General features: G+C 35.5%; 2 protein-coding genes across 7 annotated transcripts in view; one reads left to right on the top strand and one right to left on the bottom strand.

Annotated features, from left to right (window-relative positions):
- Positions 1–18,205, top strand: part of AP4S1 (adaptor related protein complex 4 subunit sigma 1) — a 68,619-nt gene that overhangs the window by 44,774 nt on the left and 5,640 nt on the right. Inside the window, exon 6 of one of the 3 annotated variants that reach the window (XM_080643118.1) lies at positions 1,819–3,833. The exons of 1 other annotated variant lie outside the window; for it this stretch is intronic. Coding sequence is in view for 1 of the 2 variants with exons in the window: in XM_080643117.1 (XP_080499243.1) it covers positions 1,819–1,947 (129 nt within the window). In the remaining variant the exon portion in view is untranslated. Of the gene's footprint in view, positions 1–1,818; positions 3,834–18,205 lie in introns of those variants that run through there. One more of the 3 variants, XM_080643117.1, reaches the window with a different exon arrangement.
- Positions 5,482–18,205, bottom strand: part of HECTD1 (HECT domain E3 ubiquitin protein ligase 1) — a 101,732-nt gene continuing 89,008 nt past the window's right edge. For all 4 annotated transcript variants that reach the window (XM_080643065.1, XM_080643067.1, XM_080643066.1 and 1 more), the window contains 13 exons: positions 17,557–17,611; positions 17,156–17,338; positions 16,558–16,765; positions 16,382–16,467; positions 15,799–15,926; positions 14,496–14,697; positions 12,833–12,970; positions 11,958–12,565; positions 10,950–11,028; positions 10,261–10,354; positions 9,506–9,656; positions 7,440–7,584; positions 5,482–7,337 (listed from right to left, as the gene is read on the bottom strand). In XM_080643065.1, coding sequence (XP_080499191.1) covers positions 7,200–7,337; positions 7,440–7,584; positions 9,506–9,656; positions 10,261–10,354; positions 10,950–11,028; positions 11,958–12,565; positions 12,833–12,970; positions 14,496–14,697; positions 15,799–15,926; positions 16,382–16,467; positions 16,558–16,765; positions 17,156–17,338; positions 17,557–17,611 — 2,215 coding nt within the window. In that variant the 3' untranslated portion in view covers positions 5,482–7,199. The remainder of the gene's footprint in view (positions 7,338–7,439; positions 7,585–9,505; positions 9,657–10,260; positions 10,355–10,949; positions 11,029–11,957; positions 12,566–12,832; positions 12,971–14,495; positions 14,698–15,798; positions 15,927–16,381; positions 16,468–16,557; positions 16,766–17,155; positions 17,339–17,556; positions 17,612–18,205) is intronic.

Here is an 18,205-nt window from a genome sequence, read left to right on the forward strand (position 1 = left end):
GCCACATGCGCCTCTTTGGCCCCTTGAGTGTGGCTCTTACACAAAATACCATGGCCTGGGCGAGTCTATTTTGAAGTGGCATTAGAAGTTTAAAAAATTTGGCTCTCAAAAGAAATTTCAATCGTACTGTTGATATTTGGCTCTGTTGACTAATGAGTTTGCCGACCACTGACCTAAGTGAATACAGCAGGGGGATTCTCCAGGCCATTTTACATGCAGCCACCTGTGCTCCCCAACTCTGCCTTTGTACCTACTATCATTCCTGCTTTGTCTGGCTTCTTGTAAGTTCTGGCTTTGGGGTCTGGTGAACAGGATTGAGTCAAGGGCCTAATATTTCAGTTCCAATTTGGCCATAGACAAAGCAGTCACCTATATAATTGGAAGATATTATTAATAGGTATGTCAGAGTAAAGCTTTTTTTTTTCTGGGTCACTTAAGGACAGTTCCCATGGGTTCCTGAAAAACAGTTTATTCTGCTGGAGGACTATTTGCACAGAGCTTAATGAGATATTACCGCAGAGCCTAATAGAAACTTAAAAGTCATTCAGAGGGTTATCTTATTCTCTATAGATGTACTTCACTAAACATATACAATATAGACTGGACATCTGGAATTACTGAAAAAATCAGGTGGTGATGATTCATTTTACAATGATTGACTAATTTCCTTAGTGCATTTAATCACTCATTTGTTGGAAGTTTGTCCACTTGAAATGATCTGTCAGCTGTTGGGTGTTTTAACAGATCAGGATAATGCTTTTTAAATAGAGATGGAAACTTAGAATTCATAAACATTCAATCATTGTCATCACCTCATTCCAGTTTCACAAAAGTAAAGTTAGGTACTCAAATGAAGGGTCTTCTGGAGGAAGTATTTGGCTCTTTCCAATTAGGTAAACATCACAGTCTAACAATATTTTTTTCTTCCCCCATGCCCTATACTAACTTTCCAGTAGGAACATCAGTAAACAAAAGTGACTCCATAATTCTCAAATGAGTGTTTTTAGAACGGTCCATTTATAAGAGGTACTGTCTTGAAATTCAGAATTTTTATCTACTTGGGAATTGAGTCTGCATTGCTTGCCTTCATCATTCATTTCTCCTAATGGTTATTTTTTCTTCAGCCCTGTGACATAGAAGAGAGCTTAAAATGCAAGGTCATAAAGGCATTTATTATTGGGTGGAGGTTTGAAGGCTGAATGAGGGCATATACTCAATAGCCTCAGACCCCTCTTGAGAAATCTGGAAGCAGAGCAGTGAAGGCCAAACTTTGGACTGCAAGTCCACTCTGGCTATTACTATCTATGTGATCTTGGACAATGGCTTTGAGCCTGTTTGCTCCTGTGTAAAATGAGGATAATATGTAACATGTACATCATAGAGTTGTAGAAAAGACTAAAATAATATGTAAAACAGCCAACACAATGCATGGAACATAATGTGTATCCAGTACTTCATGGTTATTACTGCTATGAGACAACATTCTTCTTGAGGCCAAGTCATGCTCTTGTCAAATGTCACTTGCTATGTTCTCCAGCCCTTAGTGGATTCCTTCTCCCTCTGGCTAACAGGTGTAGCTGTTCCATTTCTATGGCTGTAGTCCAGTTAGGTGTATCTGTGTACATAAAGTTAATAATTTCTAATATGGACACCAACTTAAAATTTTATTTCAAGAATTCCGTAAAAAAAAAAAAACAAAAAACCTTCATGCTTAGACTAATTTGCACTGGAAAAATTCCAGGCTGAGTCCTAAGTTATTATTTATTTAATGTTAACATTTTTATAACTCTAAAACTAATTTCCTTAATATGACTTTAGATAATGTTTAATTTGGATAAAGTACACATCATTTTGGATGAGATGCTATTAAATGGCTGCATTGTAGAAACGAATCGGGCAAGAATTCTTGCCCCTCTACTAATTCTTGATAAGATGTCAGAAAGCTGAATAACAAAAGGCTCTGCCAGGAATCGTCAACAGAAGAAATGAGAACATGGATTATCTCACAGCATCTGTAGCCCAAAGAATCTGGAAGAGCACATTGCAAAATGGGGCATCTTGACAAAGACATTTTAAATAGTTGTTTTTCATAGTTCCTAAATGGAAAACAAAACTGTATTTTAAAGAGATGTTTTATTTTCTAACCATAAACATTTCCCCACTTGTTGTTTATTAGTAAAATGTTGGTTTCTGCTTCCCTTTGCAAATGAAATTCAGGAATAGCACCATGAGGTGGGAAGTATGGCAGCTCTTTATCAGCCAATAAACATGTAGAACTGGCAAACACAAATAGCACTTTGTCTTCTGGATATGACTGTCTAACTATGTTGTACTGAAAATACTGTAATTGAAATGTGAAAATTTTTTAAAAAGTCTTAAAAAGTCAAAATTTTACTATATTGTGTGTCTAATGAAAACATCAGGATTAAATTTCATTTGCCAGTTTCTAAAAGTGTGCGATCCATTTTATGGGCACTTGGCAATTACAATGCCATCATGTTATTAACTAGAGTATGTTACTACCAAAAAATAAATGGTTAAACATTGAAAGAGAGTCCTTACCTCTTGGCACACCACGGCCCTGGGCACCCAGCATGCACTGCTCTACTGCCCAAGAGGAAGGTCAGCTCTGACAAGAGAGCAACCAAGGAGGAGCTCAAAGGGAAATTAGAGAGGTTGTTGGCTAAACCTTTTGCAAAAAGGCGACAAGAAAGGGTAAATCTGCAGACAAAATAGTGTGTATCAAAAGGAAAAGGGAAGGAAATGGGAAAAAGCCAAAGTGACTAACCTAAAGATCTACCTGCGGAAAACAAACTAAAAATGAGGCGAGTCCAGCCTCAGATGAAGCAGGAGAAAAAGAAGCCAAGTATGATGAATACCATCATATGCCATGTCTTAACACTGGTCCCTGTCTCCCTTCTTATGCAATCCAGAGGAATATTTTGTCAACTATTCTGTAAATGCAAATTTTTCAGTAGCCCTAGAAAGAAACATTGATAAAGGGCAGTGGTCGGCAAACTCATTAGTCAACAGAGCGGCAAACCGTGGCTCACGGTTTGCCGACCACTGATAAAGGTAATTCCACCTCATCTCATTTTTTTTTACTGTAAATGCTTAGTTTTAAGAGGTGAAATCATTTGCTGGCTTATTTTTTGGTACAACCAGGAAATAGTGGGATATTGAATATAGTAGACTTTGATTGTCTTGGGTGCCAGCTTAACATTCCATAAATAGGGGTAGTTTTTATATCGTACAGTACAGAGCACACCAAGTGGCAATTTGGAGTCAGTCACGCATTTTCTAAGTCTTGAACATTTTAAATTACTTCTATGTCCATATTGGTAGAATTGTCTCCTAAATTAAACCACTCCTTTATCTTGGCTCTCCCTGTCAGAATTTTGTGCATCTGTAACATCTTCGGTGTGGTAGTCCAGTTTTCCTAGTAACTTTGTTAATGTGTTGTGAAAGATCAAAATTTTGATGTAGTATATATAATATTAAATTGTGAATTAGTGGGACTTTGATGTAACAGCATATCTACATTTGAAGATATTGGCAATTGATACTCTATTAAGGAAAATTAACCTCTAATTTTTAAACTGGAACGTCACTGGAGTAACTTTATAAACGAATCACAACCACGAGACTTCATTTTTGGTACACACGTTAAGAATTGTGTACAAATTGAAATGTCTGCGTACTTTTCCTCAAAACAACCAATAAAATCTCAATTATGAAAGAAAAAAGGGAGCCCTTACAACTATCCTTTATGCCATATTATAAAGGATTTGTCTTATTAAACTGTAAATAAAGTTCACTTTAATTCAAAGTTTAAAAATGGAATTCAAAAGTGTATCTCTGTTCACGTTGGCATGAAAGGAATCCTCCCCCCTCCCTTGTTCCTTCAACCCCTTCTCCTGGAATGTCTGAAAACTGCTACGTCGCTATAAGAGTAGTGCCCTAATCCCTAGGCCCCAACCTTCCTAGATGCTTTTGCTGCTCAGTCAACAGCAGAACACACAGAACTATCTTAGGTACATACACACACACACACACACACACACACACACACAACATGGTCATGTGTATGGAGGGGTGGGGGTAGATGCAATGGAGGAAAAAGAAATACAGGTACATTAAGATATAATTAAGATTCCAACCATTGGAATTCCAAGAGCTCTTTCATCTACAATACTTTACTGCAAAAGAACATAAATGGACATTCTACACTAATAATTCATTCAGTACAGTTTGATGTTTCCTCTCCCGTGTGTGGAGGAGGGATTTTGTTTAAATTCGAGATTTGTTTATGTATTTCGAAGTTTACATCTCTAAAGACCCATGCATCGAGTCCATAAGAAGCTCTAAAAGTAAACCTGAGTTGTTCTGGACCACTCAGGGAGGCAGATAAACACTTCTGACCTCTGGACCAGTGAGGGGTACTTTGCATTAAGTAGCCAAGGTCTGGGAAAGCCCAGCCTAGATCCAAGTGCTATAGAGGTTTTTTGGAGACATTATTAGTTGGGAAACACTGTCCTAGTTGGTAGGCACTTAAATCAGTAGCACACTGAGGTAACTGTTGAAACTGGTACATCAGAAGTAACTAGGGAGTGAACAAAATTAATTTTTGGGTCACACCAAAATAGCACTTGAATAACATCTTGGCACAGATTTTAGTACCTTTAGAGAATAACAATTAAAAAAAATATACCAGGCAGATACTATAGGAAAAAATATTCAAGTACCTAGAATATGTTGAGACCCCAGTAGATGCCACATAGCACTTGACTCATGAAAGTGAACTGAAATGTGACTTCTTATAGGTCGTGTTATCATCTCACTTCAGGTTAACTGCTGAACTGTACCAGCTTTAAGTGATTTCACACTCACGAAATTTTTATCTCTGGTCAGCTTTACCTTGTTCTTAGACTTTTCTTTCTGCAGTAAGACTTCTGACATTTCAAAGTTACTCATTTTATAAGACTCATCTGTTTTACCTGCTCTAGCAATGTGCTAGCCCAGGATTTGGCAAACTTTTCTATAAACGGCCAGATAGTAAATATTTTAGGCTTTCTGACCCATATTGTCTCTGTTGTACGTACCATTGTAGTGCATAAATGAATAAGCATGGCTGTGTTCCAATAGAAGTTTACCTATGGACATAAATTTGAATTTCATAAAATTTTCACATTATAAAATATTCTTTTTACTTTTTCTTTCAATCACTTAAAAATTTTAAAACCATGCTTAGCTCATGGGCTTTAAAAAAACAAACGGCATGCCATGGTTTGCTGACTCCTGTGGTAGGCTAGTCTTGAAAAAGCTAGCTATTGACAGACATTTCAAAGACATAAATAATGGCAATACTACACACATACACTGGATTTGAATTCTAATACTAGTATAAAGTTTCTGTCATGCACCCACGACATTATTGAGATGATCACCACCACTAGTTTTTGGATGAAAGCATAGGTCATACATTTAAATATTGCTATTATGTTTTATTTTAACTTTTATTCTCACAGACAACTGTGAAGCTAACAATAAGGTAAATTATTTAAATGCCTCTGATTACATAGTTACAACATTCTCATGCAGAGAATAAAAACAGTACTCAAAAGATTAACTATAGTGAGAGATATCTCTTCTAATGTAGAAAGGGAACATACCTTTTAAACAGGTAAATAAATGGGCAATTCCAAAAAATCCTTTTCACTCCTAAAAAAGTTACTTGGCTAAATCAAGCCTAGCAACATTTCCTTCACCTAAATGCACAGATGTGATAAACCAGAGGAGTTTGGAAAACGTAAATAAGAGCTCCTTCTTTAAAACTAGAAAATAATGCTGTGGCCGAGCCACTCATTTGGTTGGAGAATCCTGTGCACCGGAAAGTCACTGGTTCAATTCTCAGTCAGGGCACGTACCTAGGTTGCAGATTTGATCTCCAGTCTGGGCCCCTACGGGAGGCAACCATCTCTAAAAATCAATTTAAAAAAAAATCAAACTAACAGCAACAAAACAAAAAACAACACACCAGAAAATAGCAGTATCCTGGTGGTTTCTTTTGACACTAACACAATATTAAAAAATCAATCTTGCATCTTAGATTTACACATCCCTGCAGATACAAGTTAACAGAAATAAATGGGCCATTTTTAGCTAAAGAATACTTTTAACACAGAATACAACAGTTGGATCACAATTAAGCATGTGAACATATTTCTAGCTTTCCAGTTCAGTAAGAATGTATAGAAAAATACATTTCTTCATGTAATAATTTAAAAAAAAACACGAAATCTCAATGATTCAAAATGAAAAGTATCTGGTTAAGCTCTCAGGTCTGGTGGTTGTAGTAAAATAGTCACATGACACAGTTTTATATGCTGCAAACATTTTAATGATTATTATTGAGCATACATTTTGGAAATTTTTTACTTCAAACTCCAACAAGTTAAATAAATGTTTATAATATACAAAGAAAATACAACCAAAAGTAAAATTCACTTTAAGTGTGCCTGGCATCTAGACCAGTGTTTTTTAAATTTTTCCCCTTGATATATCTTCATTTTTGAACTCACAGACACACTTAAGAATTTGATCTTTATAGTATGGCATATAGGAAATAAAAATATACTCCCACCTCAAAGAAATAAAAGGTTGTGCATGATTATATGCCAAACGAAGAGAGAACACTAGAATACTCTGATAGTGCAGGCATCATTAAAATGGGGAGAGAAAAAAAGCTTGAATGCTCATTAACTCCCTATGTTTTAAGGAAGAAGGATTTTTGACCAAGTAGCTTAAAAGCCAGCCAAACAGAGATCAGTGATGGCAACTGTAGTGTTTGAAGTACGAAATGACAAACTTTACACAAATACACTGTTAGAAATTTACCAGTGAACACTGAAGATCTCAGAAGCTGCTCTTTGGAACAGTCAAGTAGGACCACCTTATTCCAGTCACATAAGCCCTTGCAGCAACACAGTGTTCTGTGCTATGTACTTGCTGGCTGGGTAGTTAAAGGATTTGTTTTGTCATTAGCAGCTAACAAACTTATTCCACGTTTTTAAAGCCTTAATGGTGGAAAAAAAGGCAAGTGTCATTAGCGTGGAGGATCATATACTTCTCTTCACACAAACACAAGAGGCTTCACTAGTATTTTAAAGTCTCTGATGTCTCCCATTGCACTTCAAAGCTCAATTGAGATGAAAGCCTTTTTCCATTGTAGCAGCTAGGAGGCGCTCTCTCATGATTTCTTCCGAAGAATATTCCGGCAACTTTAGATAATGCACACATGTATTCACTGATGGATAGCTTGCATCAGTAGCATCAACCTACAGACAGAAAATTGAAAATAACAAAAGATCATGCTTTTGAGTATTTTTCTTTCAATCCTTAAGTAATTAACTGGATTCCCCATTAACTAGAGTTTGTACCTTGCGTACGACCGTGAGTCTGGGATGCAGGTTAGCCAGTCCACCTGGGGGTAGAGTTGAACAACCAGTGGTAAACTGCAGGAATGCTTTCCTTTCATCTGAAGACATGCCACATAAAACCCTCACAAACCTCAGAAAACCAGGGCTAAAGGGAGAAAAGTATAGTTATACTAATTTGACAGCTGATTTAAATGAAAAACACTATCAGTATTTGTAAGCCAGCAATAACCCCAAAAAAAACAATATCCACAAAATAGCACTGTCCAGAAACTCTTAGGTATATGAGATGAACTGACACAAACTACTTTAAAAATATCCTTCAAGACTCTCTTGGACTCAGTAAGAACTGAAACAATGATGGAGTATAGGAATCAAACACATAATAAAGTCAGCAAATCAGAAAAGCTCAAAATACACTTGCAGAACTTATCCAAATATGCCTAAATTATCAAAGTGGATCTGAAATAATCCATTCATGTTACAGTGAAATAAACTACCACTATAGTAGACCAAAACATGGATGAATTTCATGATCATGTTAAATGAAAAGAAAACATATCTTAAAGAATATATATCTGCAAGATTTCATTTATTAAAGTTCAAAAGCAAGCACGATGAATAAATAGGAATAGTGATTTAATGACTAGAGAATAATATGATAGAGAAGGGATTTCTGGAGTGTTTTCTTATTTTGGGTGCCATTTCTACAGTTGGGTTTATTTTGTGAAAATTCTCCAGGCAATACATGCAATTTGTGCACTTCTGTTACACTTCAATAAAATGTTTACTTTAAAAAATGCTAGGTAAGCAATGTCATTTAGTTTAAAATAATTCATAATATTCTCTGATTTACATTAGTTTGGGAAGTTTTTTTTAAAAAAGTACTATAAGACTTTGTAGTCTTAAAATGTCAGTGATATGAAAAAAATTAGTTGAGGAACTGTTCTAGATTAAAAACCTATCACAACAAAATGCAATTTCCTGATACAGGAGGTACAGGGCTGACGGGAGTGCTATTGAGTACATTACTAGAATATGGATGATAGATCAGTTAATAGTATAGCAGCACCTTGAATTTGCTAGCTAGTAGTAATTGCATACATGCGAGAATATCCATATTCTCAGGAAATGTACACTAAAGTATTAGAGTGAAGGGACATGATATATGCAACATATTCTCCAATGGTTCAGAAAAAATAGTGCATGTGTGTGTCTATACATATACCAGTACACAGGTTTATTATGCATATGTGTGTGTGTGTGTGTATATATAAAGCAGAATATAAAGAAATACAGAAAAGTATTAAAGTGGGGAATTCTTTCAACTATTCTATAAGTCTGAAATTATTTGAAAATAAAAGTTAATATAAAAGCAATAAAGTCTAAAGGTTTACATTTTACCCAATTTTTAAAATAATGAACAATTAAAACAGGGTGAGAAAAGGAATCTTAACATTAGCCAAGACTCAACTGTCTTTTTGTGTAAACTCATTCATGGATACCCATCTTGGTAATGGTGAGTCTTAACTGCTTTTCTTACTTACTTTATAAACTAGAGGCCTGGTGCACAAAATTTGTGCAAGGGGGGGGGGGGTCCCCTTAGCCCGGCCTGCACCCTCTCCAATCTAGGACCCCTCGGGGGACATCCCTCTTGCAATCCGGGACCACTGGCTCCTAACAGCTCACCTACCTGCCAGCCTGAACCTCTAACTGCTCTCCCCTGCCAGCCCGATCCTCCTAACTCAGTGGTCGGCAAACCGCGGCTCGGGAGCCACGTGCGGCTTGTGAGCCACATGCGGCTCGTGAACCGCAGTTTGCTGCTCTGTTGACTAATGAGTTTGCCGACCACTGTCCTAACTGCTCTCCCCTGCCAGCCTGTTTGCCCCTAACTGCCTCTGCCTCAGCCCCACCACCATGGCTTTGTCTGGAAGGACATCCAGTCTAATTAGCATATTATCCTTTTATTAGCATAGATATAATTCACTGAGTCAAAGTTCTTTAGAGATCATCTACCATATGATTTGGGGACATAAATAATTTTATTTTAGAAAATAACCAACACATACCTATCACGTGTATAACCCAACTTAGGCTCAGTATAATTGATAATATCCTCTGCTGCCCAGGATGGCGACTGGTTTCCACAAAGAATCATTTGGACTTCTTCATGGCTGAAGGAACTTAATTTCTCCATTGGAAAAACTTTATTAAATCCATCTACATTATGTACACAGCAAACAAACAAAATACACAATTCAGTTTCTAAATTATAATTTTAAAATACCAAATTTCAAATCAAATTATAAATTTTTGAAAATATAAATTAAGATAGCTTGTCAAAACTGTGTTAGAATTAAAATACAAAAATCTCTGCTTAATAATATGAACAGGGAGAATATTCAGTCACTATGGTCAGTAACCAAATTCTAAAAATTTCCCATTGTGTCATACAAGACAACCAAAGCTATATTCCCTCCCATTTTCAAAACCAGTAAGTTTTGAAAACAGTCTAATATATATTTTGCTTTAATCTTCAACCAGAAGAACTAACATGGTTTAATTCATCCTGGTTCATGTAATGTGGAAAGAATGCAACCTTATGATCACTAACAAATGAAGAAATGGAGCCAGCTGAGGGTATGCTACATCTTGCAAATGTTCCAACCTGTTCTAAGTCCTGTGCAGGATCTAACCATCTGGAAGACAAAAACTAGAGGCCATATCTGGAGATTACCAGCAATTCTTGACCACAGACATGCCTTAATTTCAACTCTCTCAAAGTAAAAGGAGAAGGATTAAGCTAAAGAGACTTAAAAATTACCTCTAAAGGCTTCCATCTGCTTCTGAATACCCGTATGCATACAAAAGTCAAACATCAAATCGACGTATTCTTCTGCATTATCCATTGTTATCATCTGCAAAGGAAAATTTGCCAACATTATGGTTAATATCTAGGAAAATTTCAGTAGCATCCAGTACAACTGGCTTCAGTAAGAGGATGATTCTGAACATAAAACTGTATCAGCCCCAGCCTGTGGGATTCAGCTGTTGAGTGTCAACCCATGTACCAGGTTGCTGGTTCGATTCCCGATTAAGGCATATGGCCAGGTTGCAGACTCAATCCACAGCAGGGAGTGTGCAGGAGGCAGCCAACCGATGTTTCTCTCATCGATGTTTCTCTCTCTCCCTCTCCTTTCCTTTCTCTCTAAAATAAATAAAAACAGCCCAGCCAGTGTGGTTCAGTGGTTGAGTGTTGACCTATGAACCAGGAGGTCACGGTTCAATTCCGAGTTAGGGCACATGACCAGTTGTAAGCTGATCCCCATTATAGGGCATGCAGTAGGCAACTGATCAATGAATGACTGTCTTTCATCATTGATGTTTCTCTCTCTCTCCCCCTCTCCCTCTCCCTTCCTCTCTGAAATCAATAAAAATATATTTGAAAAAAAATAAAATAAAAACATATCCTCAGCTGGATTTTAAAAACAGTATCAAAAGCAAAATTTTTACCTCATCTTCACCACTTGGCTTGAGATCCACAGCTGTAAAACCATATATTCTTGAGGAAGGGCAAAACTGGAAATTTAAACTGTAAGGACAAATAAGGATTAGAATAACGTGTCTACCTCTGGTATTTAATTTTTATAACATCACTGCCAAAACCCTGAACCCCAACTTCTCAAGCAACAACATCACTGTACTTAGCTTAGATATTAAGTATGTAGCACTTATAAATGCAAACCCTGTACACAAAAACCATTAAGTCAAACCTGTTCCCAAACCTGGCTTTGCAAAAATTGCATAAAACCACCACCTTTCCATATTTCATTTTCCCCGTATGGCACGAAATGAATGAACTAAACATTTTTTGCAGTGAATTATGACATGTTTATAAGATTTTTTAATTGTTCTTTTGCAGGAAGGAACTATTGCTTCACTAATTTTATTCATGCTGTACCACCCCCCATCATACCCTGAATATGAGGGAGGGAAGGAGGGAGGGAGGGAAGGAGGGAGAAAAGCAAGCCTTGTAGTCAACCCAAAATCGTAATAAAATATACCAAGGCTAGAATAATTTTATTTATATATATATATATATATATATATATATAGAGAGAGAGAGAGAGAGAGAGAGAGAGAGAGAGAGAGAGAGAGAGAGAAGACCTGCAGCATGTTAGTTAATGCAGCCACTGGGGAAAAGGCTTACTCACAAAGCAAGCTACTTTGAGCTTTGCCAAGTAGCTAATAATTATTTAAATTTTAATTAGCTAATAAATTTGTCAAAATATTTTTGGCTTTGGACTTTTTTCACAGAAGATACATTTGTCACATTTGACAAATCAGATAATCTTTCAGAGGTCTACTGATATAGCAAATCAAAGGTTCAAATCAATAATCAATATTTCCTATAGCATATTATTGTTCTTAACAGGCTTACTCATATAGTGCAAATTAGTGGGGACAAAAAAAAAAAAAAGCTTTAGAACTTAGGTTGAAGAATGTTTATATAAAACTTACCCTAAATCCTCTATACTAAGTGGAGGCCCAGATCCTGATGGATTTTTCAGCACTAATTCCTGTAATTTTGTGTTCTTCTCATCTTCAGAAAGAGCTTTGTTGCTTAGAATCTGGCGCCTCTTGATAGCAAGGTCTTTAATTTCTTTTAAAAATCTGGCTCTGTGTGGGTTTACTAGTTCAAAGTCTTCCCAAGTTAAAATTCCATTAAACCAAGCTGGGGGTTTGGGTTTGGGAGGATCCAGAATAAACTCTGATTTTGAATCCTCTTCAAAGCTTCCTACAGAGAGTGAATCATGACCTTCTTCTGTAGAAGCTTCAGACTGACTCTCAGTACAGTGTAAGTCTCGATCACCTCGTGACTCATAAATCAGTTTACTGATATTGCTTTTAATGTCACCCATACACATAAGTTTAAAGAAGGGTTTGGAAATAGGTAAGTCCACAAGTCTATTGTCTTGAATGCATTTGGCCAAGAAAATTCCAAGGAAATGAAAGAGCTTTGTGATCCTTTCAAGTTCATCACTATCTTGTGGAAATGGTGCCGTGAACAGTCCGCATGATCTCTGCACATAGTATCCAGGAGGTTTCAACCCACCTCCAAGATCAACCTAATTTTTTAGAGGGAGAAATGTAAATAAAATTAAAGATCTATAAGTAGTAAACATCTTCAATTTAGCTATCTAAAAGTATATATAAATTTTATTAAATTATTTTTTGTGACTAAATATTATCCTTTAAAAACATTAGGAATAACAAGATTATTGAGTAATAAATTAAGATAAAAAAACCCAGCTTATGTTTTAAGAGAATAACTTATTGTAACATTTTCTAAAAGGAAAATCACAAATCAAATTATAAAATGAAATAAATCTTACCTGGCGAGATTCATCATCTGGAAAGTTATCATCACAGAGCCAAGTTCCCAAGTCAGTTCTCTGGAATTCTGCTGCCACTAGAGCATAAAACTCTAATGTGGGTCCCAAGCCAGTTCCTTCTTCTCCTAAAAATTCAACCTAAAATATGAACAAAAACATTATAGGGAGAAGTGAGCTTAAATGATCCCATTCTTGCCAAAATTAGTCATTTCCAATCCAGTAATATACCTGTTTTATAGCAGCAGTATAAGCAACATGGAAGTTTTTTTCATGTTTATTGTACACTACTACATTTAAATGTTATGGTGAGCATTCATAAATTTACTTCTCTCAACAACCCTACAAAATAGATTGCAGTAATTTCTCTCTATCCCTGGGGGAATATGTTCCAAGTGGGTGCCTTAAACCATGAATAGTACCAAACCCTATATATACTATATTTTTTTCTATATATAACCTACCTATGGAAAGTTTAATTTGTAAGCACAATAAAAGATTAAACAGTAATAAAACAATATACTATAATAAAAGTTATGTGAATGTGTCTTTCTCAAGAGATAGCTTCTAAGTGACTAACAGGCAGGTAGCCTATACAGCATGGATAAACCAAACAATGGGATGATTCACAGACAGCATAATATTGCATCAAGCTCAGAATGAGGGCAATTTCAAAGTTATAAATTGTTTATTTCTGAAATTTTTCATTTAATAATGTCAGATCGCTATTAACCAAGGATAACTGAAACCATGAAAAGTGAAACCTTGGATATGGGTGGACTACTATATCATCTCCTTTTTACAACGAAGGAAACCAAATTTCAGATAAAGAGATTAAATCATTTGCTCAAGGAAATGGTATACAAATCTGTATGTGTCTATCTAACACCAAAACCTAAACTTTTCCACTTATTTCTGACTTTAGGCAATCACTTTAAAGGTTTTATCCATATTCTACCGGTTCAAAAATGCTTTATGGCAGCCTACAAAAACACACAGTGCAAAGTAAAACTAAGTAAATAAGGTTAGAACAATATAATGATAGAAAGTACAAGCCTTATATATTTTCTAGAGATATATTTGTTGTGATCAGTCTGTGATCCAAAAGATAAACCAGCTGGTTCAAATCTGTTGACAGGAGAGATATTTCTTCATGATATTTCTCCATGATATTCTCTCATAAAAGAAATAATATGTATGTAACATATAATCAACAATGCCCACAATAGCATCTCTATCGTAAATGTATTGAACTTCATACTGCCATTTGTTATCTCTCAATATAGACCAATTTTATAGTACCAAGCACAAATTAAGTGAAACAATATTATAAAACAGTGTGCTCCAAAAATAGAGATACCTATCTAATAGCCTAGTTTAATATAAAGGTAACATTTAGGTATCAAAAAGAATCCTTGGTGAGTACTATTATTTGGTCCAGGTTTTGTTAACAAATAGATGATCCACCTTCCCATCTCAAGAGTGAAGATCTCTGTTGCTCGTTAAATCACAAGATCCTGACCCCTATGGTGAGCTGACATCCTCTTATGAAAGGATGAGGCCTTTGGAGAAAGGGGAGAGAAATTCCTCTTTACTTCTATCCAAACAGAACAGACTGGCTGGTTCTCTGTTACTCCTGCACACAAACAAATTTTATATGAGATACCTCAAGAACTGATTTCCGGTCTGCATGTATTTGCATGACGTTCTCAGCCCATTCCATCAGCGATTCACCACGTGGAACTTTTACTCTCTCATGCTTGAGACGACCAACTCGAAACTCTCCAGGATCATCTCGCCTAACACTACTTGTGGTCCTTGTTCTTTCCACAGTGGCTTCACGTCGGTTCTGTAACCACACTATTGCTCTGAAATAGAAAAAAGTCTATGTAACTGCAACATACAGCAACAGTTGAATGTACAACTAAAGCAGTACATAAAACTACAAACATTTCCTAACAATCAGTCCGTTGAGACCTTGCTTCCAAGTATGAACAGAAATCACATTCCTCTGTTTAGCTCAAATAAACTCTTATTTTTAAAAAATGACAGTCTGATTTCAAAACATTTTCTTTTTAATGCAGAGCAAACCTAGCTAGGGTGGGAGAAAGAATCTTAAGCTAGGAATAAGATGAAAGATCCACTGTCATGTGTGTTAAGACGTTTTTGGCAATCTCGGCCAACTCAGCTAAGTACTTTGGAGAATCAATTTCCTCATCTATAAAACAGAAATCATAAATAATGCCATTTATCGCACTAGGTCTATAGTTTTGTGTGTACAAATGCTTTGTAAATGGTATAAAAATGATACAATGTAACTTATTAGGAAAACAAATAACTTCATTTGAAATTATAACTTTTTACATCTACTTTGAATGAAACAGCTAGAAATTCCTACCCTCATGAAACTATCATCTAGCACAAGGAGAGAGAAAAACAAAAATAATTAAGTAAAATATGTAGTATATTAGATGGCCAGAAGGTAAGATATATTTCAATGCTAACAAAGCTATTTGCAAGCATTTAATTTGGTATTTCTAGGAATTTTAGCAACTAATAATTTCTATAAGCTACTTACATACTGTACAGTAAATGCTAGCTGACAGAATACATTATGGTTGACCCTCTGTATCCATGGAAGCAGAACCCATGGATACAGAGTGCTAAGAGACTTGAGTACCCACAGATTTTAGTTTCCCCAGGGGTCCTGGAACCAATTCCCCATGGATACCAAGGGATAACTGTATTCCCAACCCACACTATTCCAAGAGATCAATTCATACCACTCCAAGATAGTATATATCCAACTGGAAACACAGTAACACTTAAATGTTGACAACTCTTTTAAGAAAGAAAACAACAAGATAATATATTCCCTTCATTAGTCTTGATATAAAGTATATTAGTACATTCTGAGCTTACTTAACATTAAAAAATATTCTGAAAATATAAAAGGATACACTTCTTACCTTGACGCACCAAATGCAGTACATGTAAAATAAAGTTGTCTAGTTTCAAATGGTATTAGAAAAGGACACTTGCTGGTTAATTGTTCACACCAATCTGGCAGAGCCCCACTTGCCAATGCCAATGGTTCCTGCAAATTAACAAAAACCAATATCTTAAGGCAATTATTTAAAAAGACAAAAGGAAGTCAAATTAAAAAAAAAATACGTTTTTTATTGATTTTGGAGAGGAAGGGCGAGAGATAGAGATGGAAACACAGGTGAGAGGGAAACATCCATCACCTGCCTCCTGCATGCTCCCGACTGGGGATGGAGCCCGCAACCCAGGCATGTGCCCTGACCAGGAAATGAACCAGTGATCTCTCCGTTTATAGGTGAACGCTCAACCACTGAACCACACCGACTGGGCAGGAGTCAATCCTTAGGTAATTACAGAAATTAAGGCAATAGACCATGTGACCCAAACCATTGGATCAGAGGGAAGGGAGAGATGGTACGAAGTCTAGTAAAGGAAGAAGAGGCAATACTTTGAAAGTCCAACAGTGACAGCTTGAAGAGTTTAATAACTATCTGTTATTATTATTACCTCAATCTGCTGCAAAATTTTTGTTGTGATTTTTTTGCTAGTGAATTCATCTGGTGGGAAAGTAAACTGAGGCTGCTCATCACCTTCTATAAAATCAATAAAATTAATAAAGTTAATAAAACATAAATGAACTTGCTTTTAAAAATGCCACAGAAATAAAACAAGCTCTTACAAACCTTCTTGGGATATTCTTGAATAAGGGTCACTTGCAACTATATACAGAATTCGCAGAAGCTGAAGGACATCTTCTACTCCACAAGAGTTCTGTCCATTCCCTGCTTTGGCCTGGGGTTGTTCTTTTGTCAAATTAAGAATATCACTACTTTGAAGAGTAGAGATGGCTCCCTGGTTTAAGCCAGACTTTGTTCCATGCTCACAAAAATCCTGAGGAAACAATTAGCAAAACTAGCTATTAATCATATTTTCAAGAAAAGCAATATATCATCCCATTAGTATTATTTTGGAAAGTCTAGAATTTTTCAAAGAATTGCCTTCTTCATAAATAAAACCAGTATTACTCAAGTAGAAAATTAATGTGTTCTAAACCATTAAATTCCCAAATAAAATAAAACTACTATAAAGCCACAGTTAAAACTATGCACTTAGATTCCAATATCATAAACCATATTTGAAATTTTAGCATTGGCATATTAATTCAACCTCTTTTTTTTAGTATGTCCCAATACACCTCCCTTCCTTAAGAATCCTTAAATGTTGCAAAACAAAGCACAAAGCCATTCCCAACCCAAACAGTGTTTTGATACCAATATATACCTTATATGCGGCTATGAGCTGAGAACAATTTCTGTTTTTCCTAATACTTTTATTAGTGCCAGTTAATTTCCAGTGGCGCAGGAAAGCAGCATCTGCATTCTTCTGCAGGTAGGTTATCAAGTCATTCTTTGGTAATTCATCAGTGCCAAGGTACTGTTCCACATGCTCTATAGACCAACAACCCTACAATAGGAAAAACCAAATGTTGGCCTTTCCTGATTATAAAGTCTATGCTATTTCACATGCATTATAGAAGTTAACTTTAAGATCATGCATTTAACCTAATGTAAAGGATTCTGTGTTATTAATTTTTCCCTCAAATGTTCAGTTGAACAGTGTTAGTTTTCTTTTTCTTTTTTTCCTAAATAGCCAGTAAGACCCATTTTCTAAAAATAACTTACCATTTTTTCATTTTCCTTTTCCTTGTCAGAATCCTTCATTTCTCTGTACATGATTCTAAACATGAAGATATTACTCAAGTTAATTCATACATCAAATGATTTGTGGTTATTTCCAGTAAGACTTCAGTTTTTCAGAAAATATATAAATTCTGCCATATGATTATATTAAACATTGAACTCAGGGAGAACTTATGAGAAAAAAATATTAATTTGTTAAATAGTGGAAAGTAACAGAAATCATATTCCTGAAAAAGTTATGGTTTATAAATTTAGCATTATTACAGAAAAAACATACATCAAACCTGGAATATTTAAAGATATGAAGTAACATGTAAGGCACTTGAGATAAAAATTGAATGTGGGGGAGGGGGGTGGAATTTGGCATGACGACCTTCTATTCTAATTCAAAGGACCTAGATTACTTTATTGGACATTAGATAAGATTATCAATGTTAAGAGAACAAGAGAAAAATATACCAACAAAAGTAAAGTCAAATAAGAATAATTATATAATTACTTATTACTTATATAATATAAATATGTAGTAATATAACAAAAATATGTATAAATTAATGTTATAGTATAAAATATGTTTTAATATAAATAATAAATTACTATTATAGGTAATACTGAGTACTTTCTACATCAC

This window comes from Plecotus auritus (assembly GCF_963455305.1).
Source record: "Plecotus auritus genome assembly, chromosome: 1".
In the NCBI taxonomy this organism is placed as follows: Eukaryota; Metazoa; Chordata; class Mammalia; order Chiroptera; family Vespertilionidae; genus Plecotus; species Plecotus auritus.